Source organism: Gekko japonicus, unplaced genomic scaffold (genome assembly GCF_001447785.1).
Source record: "Gekko japonicus isolate JY-2015 unplaced genomic scaffold, Gekko_japonicus_V1.1 scaffold1826, whole genome shotgun sequence".
NCBI classification, from domain to species: Eukaryota; Metazoa; Chordata; class Lepidosauria; order Squamata; family Gekkonidae; genus Gekko; species Gekko japonicus.
In genome coordinates, this window is record NW_015171557.1 from 204,747 (window position 1) to 211,994 (window position 7,248).

A 7,248-nucleotide genomic window follows, 5' to 3' on the forward strand; every position below is an offset into this window, starting at 1 on the left:
CCGCCCCCCAAAAAAAAGCTGGGAGAGGCAATGGTGACTCGGTCAGGGGATGGGGGTGGAGAGATGCAAACAGGAAGCCTTGGAGCGGCTTGGCTTTGACAGGCGGGATCCTCCACGCAGCAGCAGCGGCCCCTGTCCTCATTCCCCAGTGCTGAAAAGGGGCCAGCTGGTTCATCCTCTGCCTCTCCTCCTCTTTTGCAGCCGTCCCTCCCAAACTGAAGAGACTGAAGAGCCTCAGCGTGGAAGCGGGGGCCAAGTTGTCTCTGAAATGCGAGGCCAGCGCCGGGAATCCCCAGCCCTCCTACAAATGGTTCAAAGACGGCAGGGAGCTGAAAAAGAGCAAAGACGTGAGGATCAAATACGGGAATGGAAAGTAAGTGTCGGAACGTTTTTGCTCCCTGGGAATGTTTGGTTGTGGGTTTTTTTGTTTTCTTTTTAAACGTCCGCCTGTCGCCTTTTCAGAGGCCGTCTCCGAAGGAATCCTGCAGGAATAGTTCATTTTGGAACAGAAGTGGCCCGTCCGCTGTCCAATGTACCTTGGTATAACATTGGAGCGCTTTCCTGGTCCCTCCCCTCCCCCACGGTTTCAGGCAGCTTGTGATTCTCTTTGGTACTCAGTTAATTACTTCCTGTTCCGTCATACTGCTCAGGCATATCTGAATGGGTTCCTAATTAATTCCTCTGGAGGAGGGGTTGTGGGGAATGGGGTGCCTGAATCACTGCGTTTCTCTTGGCCGCAAAGTGTGCTGGCTATTTTATTTCTGTAAAATGTTTATATCCCACATCCCCCTCCCCGAGGCCTAAGGTGGGGCACCAGAGATGTTAACGGAATTCAATAATTTCAGAAATTCAAACAATTAATGATTAGCTTGTGTAAAAAACCTTCAGTCTCCATTTTAAAATCCCGATTGGCATTGTAGGTGCATGTGTAGAGTGAGGGCTCTTCAGTTAGGCGGGCTCCAGATCGGGAAGGGCTTTAAAGTTCAGCATCAGTGCCTTAAATGGAGCCCCAGGAACAAATAGGCACGCGAGGAAGCTGGTTTAGCACATGTGTAGTTCGAAAGCAAGACATTGCAAGTAGATAAATAGGTACCGTTTCGGTGGGAAGGTAACAGCGTTCCGTGCGCCTTGGTGTTTAGCCATGCCGGCCACATGACCACGGAAACGTCTTCGGACAGCGCTGGCTCTTCGGCTTTGAAACGGAGATGAGCACCGCAACCCTAGAGTCGGACTCGACTGGCTTTCGAGCAAGGGAACCTTTACCTTTTAGTCTGCTCATACGGTCTTAACCCCAGTCAACAAATTTGCAGCTGCATTGTGCACTGATTGAAGCTTCGGGATTGTCTTTAAGGGTTGTGGTTTCCAATTTGGACTGGGGGGAAAATGGAAAAGCAGCACAAAAAATGCTGGACCGCAAATGGGGTGACTACAGTATTGTCTAGATCTTCCGTAAAAGCAATGTGAACTCACCATGGTAGTTCCAGATTAAATGGTCATGTGGAATCAGCTAGAGGGATTTTCTGCCTGGGTTCTTTCTTTTGGTCCTAGCCTCATGCTGCCTCAGTTTATCTCCCAGTTTCCACATGCATTTTTGTGCTTTTAGTTTTCATTTAACTTTTTTCATCCCCCCGCCCCCATTTTTTCTGGTTCTTTTGAAATCAGTGTTACCCTGATCTTTTTTCTGAAGCCAATTTTGAGTCAGCCTTTTCCTCGTGCATAATGTTTCTGCCAGTTTCTGCCACCCACTCCCGCCTACCTTCAGCCCACTTTTCAATGATTGGACTGCTGTCATCGTAAACCACTCTTTAGTGCCTCTCCCCTGAAGACAAGTGGTTTTAGGTTTGGTTTTCATGTTAAATAACAACCCTAAAATATTGATATATTGATATAGAGTTATGTAATATATAAAGGCAGAGATCGTTGTATCTCCACAAAGGAAAGGGCTAGAGACTTACTTTTTTTTTTTTTAAAGAAAGCTGGGAATTCAACAAACCTGCTTAAATTATAATCACAACACTATATCAATATATCGATATTTCAGGGCCTTTTTAAAAAATGAGGTGCGATGACACTACTAATTACAACATCAATGATGACAGCATCCTCCCTCTTGATTGTTTAAGCCATGCGCAGAAGAAAATAAACTGATCCCACAACTGTGAAAATGCAGAGGGAGGGCAGATGTGCAGAAGAACCATGCCCAGACTGATTCCAATGCATGTTTGATTGACTGTGAAGAAAACCAAGAGTAAGTTGAGCATGGCCAAAACATGAGGCCAAAGAAGAAAAAAGGGGGAAAAACCTGAACCTAAACCTAGAATTCAGTACCTAAAAAAGTTAGTCAAGAATAGAAGAGCTTTTAACCTAAGGAACATTGTATTGGGAACATTTGGCTGTACAATCTCAGAAGAATATATAGTTGACTAGAGAGAAGTACTACTGGACATGTGATTGCACTGGAGGCTTCATTTGTATTTTTGTATTTCTTTTCTTTGCCCAGTGGTTAAACTTTGGAACAATTGGTTTCTGGTCTTTATTCCATATATGTATGATTGTATGTATTTTTGCATATCAGCCAACATGTTCTGTCTGTATTAGACCTCTGAGGAAGGCCTGTAAAGGCCGAAACACGTTAGGTCTATCTTGTTATAGCCACTGATGGACCTCTGCTCCATATGCTTATCTAATTCCCTTTTGAAGCCGTCCATGCTTGTAGCCGCCACCACTTCCTGTGGCAGTGAATTCCAAGTGTTAATAGTTGACTAGAGAGAAGTACCACTGGACATGTGATTGCACCGGAGGCTTCATTTGTATTTTTGTATTTCTTTTCTTTGCCCAGTGGTTAAACTTTGGAACAATTGGTTTCCAGTCTTTATTCCATATTTTTTATATGTATGATTACATGTATTTTTACATATCAGCCAACATGTTCTGTCTGTATTAGACCTCTGAGGAAGGCCTGTAAAGGCCAAAACGCGTTAGGTCTATCTTATTAGCCCTTGTATGTTTTTATATTTGTATATGAGGTAGGAATGGGCCCTTGTTTCTTATTTTAATTTGTGTTGAATAAATACATGTATATTTTTGTATGTTTCATAACTAGATTTTTAGAGTTGGCCCTCTTCTATTCTTGACTAACCTTTTTAGGTTCTCAAAACATGAGGCCAACACAACCACCACAAGAATGAGCAAAAGGAGAAAAGAGGGAGGAGAAAAGCTCCAAACATGCAGCAGCATTTTGCAATTTGTGTTTCTTGCATCGGGCGCCTGTGAACTCAGAATTCTGCAGGCAGTTCTGCAAGTTCTTGGCCCAGACAGGCATAATCCTGGTGTTCATTCAAGTAAAGTGTTTTGGAAATTTATTTATTGCGTACTATAAAAGAAGAAGGGCATTCAGTGCAAGCTAGAGAAAGTGAGGTCTTAGGCAAGTTACTAGGTAAAAAAAATAGTATGGGAATGTCGCTCAAAGACAGAGGTGATTGAGATCACTATTTACTAAACTTCTTAGGTTAGCAAGACAGTGGGGGCGGTCACATGTGTGAGATAAAGCCCGGGGGGGGGGGAAGCAAGGCTATTTCCTCTGGAGAAATTTGACCCGCAGTTGCGCAATCACACAGGCCTTGGAAGCTGTGGGCACAGCCGCCACTGCGTGATCAGACCCAACTGTGGGTGAGTTGGGTTTTTGTTTTGCTGTTTGTTTCCGATGCGCTTACATGAGGAACTGATGAATTGCATCTCCACACTGAGGTCTCCCTATGGAGTTTGTGATGATGTGCGGAACAAGGGGTGGCGGAACAACGGCACGGAGTCGGGATGCTGGAGCGATCAGACGCAGGAAACTCCATCTGTGGCCCGTCACAACCTGTTCACTACCGGATTTTCCCCAGTTGCCGACGGGTGTGGGGTGCTTCCCAGATGTTCGTGTCTGATCGCGCCCTTTAAATCCGCCCGGCATTCGCACCTATGGCAGGGCTAACTGTCCGTGTGATCGCACCCATTATGTATAGTTGCCTTTCCACCCCTCCTAGGAACACTCAATACTGGAAGATTGCATTGCGGGAGAGAACAAAGTTTGAGTGCAGTGGAACCTTTAAGACCAACAGAGTTTAATTCTGGGTATAAACTTTCATGCACACAAAAGCTGATACCCAGAAGTTAACTTGGTTAGTCTTAAAGGTGCCACTGTGCTCAAACTTTGTTCTGTTGCTTCACACCAACAGTGATCAAGAATGCAACTGTTGCCTGCGATGTTGAAGTGCTTGTCATTGGCAGCTGGTGACGTCTAGTGATGCTGAAGCTACAGTTTGTGAAGCTCCTCGTTCCTGTATGTCAGGATCTCTGCGGAGCTCTAAAGGAAAGAGCACCCTTAAACATGCTCAGAAATTGAGAAATATGAACTATTCTATATATGCATGGAGCTGCGGTGGCTCAAGTGGTTAAGATGCTGAACTGCAGGCTGTGGAAGGTTGGTAGTTCAGCAGTTCGAGACCTGAGTGCCGCATGATGAAGTGAGCTTCCGTCTCTAGTTCCAGCTCCTGCCAACCTAGCAGTTCGAAAGCAAGAAATTGCAAGTAGATAAATAGGGACCACTTCAGTGGGAAGGTAAGAGCGTTCCGTGCGCCTTGGTGTTTAGTCATGTTGGCCACATGGCCACGGAAACATCTTCGGACAGCGCTGGCTCTTCGGCTTTGAAACGGAGATGAGCACCGCAACCCTAGAGTCAGACTCGACTGGCTTTCGAGCAAGGGAACCTTTACCTTTACCTTATATATGCATATGGAGGAATGTCTTCTGTGTGAGAAGGGATGGACATGACTCCCAGAGGAAGTGGAGCCTCCTCACCTCGTATTTAGGAAGTAAGCTGTGAAGGAATGGAAGAGTTTTCCAGCATTCTATATTTGGTTCTTGTTATGTTGAAAATGGCTGTCTTTTAAGAATGGTTGGGATCGGTACCAGGCAGAGATTTTAAGGTCAGCATAGGAAATAAAAACAGAAAGAGACAATCTCTTGAGGGTCTAGAGCAGTGGTTCTCAACCTGTGGGTCGCAACCCCTTTGGGGGTCAAACGACCCTTTCACAGGGGTCGCCTAAGACCATCAGAAAACACAAATTTTCGATGGTCTTAGGAACCGAGACACATCCTGCATATCAGATATTTACATTACGATTCATAATAGTAGCAAAATTGCAGTTATGAAGTAGCAATGAAAATAATTTTATGGTTGGGGGTCACCACAACATGAGGAACTGTATTAAATGGTCGCGGCATTAGGAAGGTTGAGAACCACTGGTCTAGAAGAACAAAACTCAACTTAGCCTTAGGTCTGCTCTTACTGATCAGCCAAGATCTGGTAAGGAGGACCTAATAAACAAGTTGAAGCCAAGAAGTAAGGAGAGAAGAAATAAGGCCGTCAGGGCACCAAAGGAGAGCAGTGAAGAGAAATCTTTGCTGGAGAATTCAGCTTCAGCAAGAAGGGGGAAAGGAACTGGCCTAAGAAGGAAACAGGACTGAACTGAAACAAATTTACTTTAGAATCTGTCAGGATGGAGAACAGGCTTAGCTGGGTGAATTTGTACTTGTTATTTTCTTATTCTTAAACGCTCTTAGGGTTGTTGTTTTTTTTTTGTATATGCTGCTTAGCAACTTTTTTAGTGTATTCTGTTGTCGTTTTTTTCCTTTAAACGTTCAATAAAAGCTGCTATTGAAAGATTTGTTTCCACACCATAGCTAAATCTACCCCATTCTGTCTGGCAGCTGTGAGCTGAATGGGCCCTATAAGAAGCCTGTAAGGTTATCGAGAACGGGATGTCTTGTGGAGGCAACCAAGAGAAAAAACAGACTTTCCCCTGGTGGCAGCAGGAAAGGCTGCGGGGGAAGAGGAGCCAAAGCAGGGCTACAGACACTGCTTCAGCTCCCCTTCCCTTCTTCTCACAACGCAGACTACTGCCTGGACCATCAGATAAACCATCAAGTTCTCGAATCTGTGCAGTTTTCATAGAAGAGATGTGAGCATATGCTCGGGGCTGTGGTCAGGGTGTAGTAGGTGCAGTAGGAGCCACCCACCTAAGTATTTTTGAGAACCAGCCTTTCAAAATTTGTGACACGACAGTTTCCATTTAAAGAATTAGACCTCATTTTTGCAAAATCACAGATGGCGCCCCTTCCCCAATTGCCTACCAGCGATTCCCCCTGGCTCGGGGCGGATTTTTCAAAACAGTGTCATTATTTAAGTGACCCTGGGAGAGAAAAAAACCCCAAAACAAAACACACCTCCCTTTAAACCTTGAGACTACGCATCCAGGCAGGGTCGCCAGCTCTGGGTCAGGAAATCCCGGGAGATGTGGGGGTGGAGCCTGTGAAGATCAGCCTTTGGGAAGGGGAGGGACCCTCCAAAGCAGACACTTTCTCCAGGGAAACTGATCTTTGTAATCTAGAGATCACTCGTTACTCCCGGAGATCTCCAGGCCCCACCTGGAAGGCGTAACTCAGAACTATCTTCTTTCGCCAGGAGGCTGGAGCATCTTCAGATGCTGGGGGCAGAGAACAGACTCCCACTATGTCCCTTCTCCGGTGGTCCAGGAGTGAGGCAGTCCTTGACTCCTTATTCCTGGGAAAGCACCTCCCCCTTCTGTAGGCAGGGCCGGCAAACTTTGATCCCAGAGGGGAGGGGCTTATCCCCTGATCCCCCGTCTTACCGGCCCTGCCTTCTGAGCAGGACGTGCTGGCTCTGCTCTGAAGAGCACAAAGATCCCAGAAGACACCGGAAGGTCAGAAGAAGAAGCGGAGACCTAAAGGGCAATGGGAGAAGGTACTTACCTTCCAGCCCTAAAACGTATTCGAGAGCTGCGGGCCTCGAATTACAACGGATCCGGCGCCGGCAGGTCCTGGGAGGCTTCCAGGCGGTCGCGGCGCCGAGAGGAACGCCTCGGACCCCGCTGAGAAGGCGGCGGTAAACTGCTCTCCCCCCCCATCCAGCCGTGGCGGCGTGCAGCGGTTTTGGGGACAGACGCTCAGTGAAGAGCCTGGGGAGAGCAGGGGCAAGAGAGGCAGCCAAGGGTGGTGCAGAATCTCTGTCGCCGTCCCTTTCGGCGTTGGAATGGAGCCCCCTCCTTGTTCCAGATTGTGGCGAGGAGGGACGTGTCTCCTGCTCAGTCTACCTGGTCAGCTGAACCACGATAGGACTGTATCCATTGAGAACTGGCAAGGTGTGGAGGGGGAGAGAGAAAGAGGATTACCCCCCCTCCTCCA

The 7,248-nt window shown here is 46.8% G+C and overlaps 1 protein-coding gene across 1 annotated transcript in view; it reads left to right on the plus strand.

The window, feature by feature from the left end:
• NRG2 (neuregulin 2) overlaps nt 1-7,248 on the plus strand; it is a 321,168-nt gene that overhangs the window by 186,680 nt on the left and 127,240 nt on the right. The window contains exon 2 of the mRNA XM_015419720.1: nt 202-373. Within this exon, the coding sequence (XP_015275206.1) occupies nt 202-373 (172 nt within the window). The remainder of the gene's footprint in view (nt 1-201; nt 374-7,248) is intronic.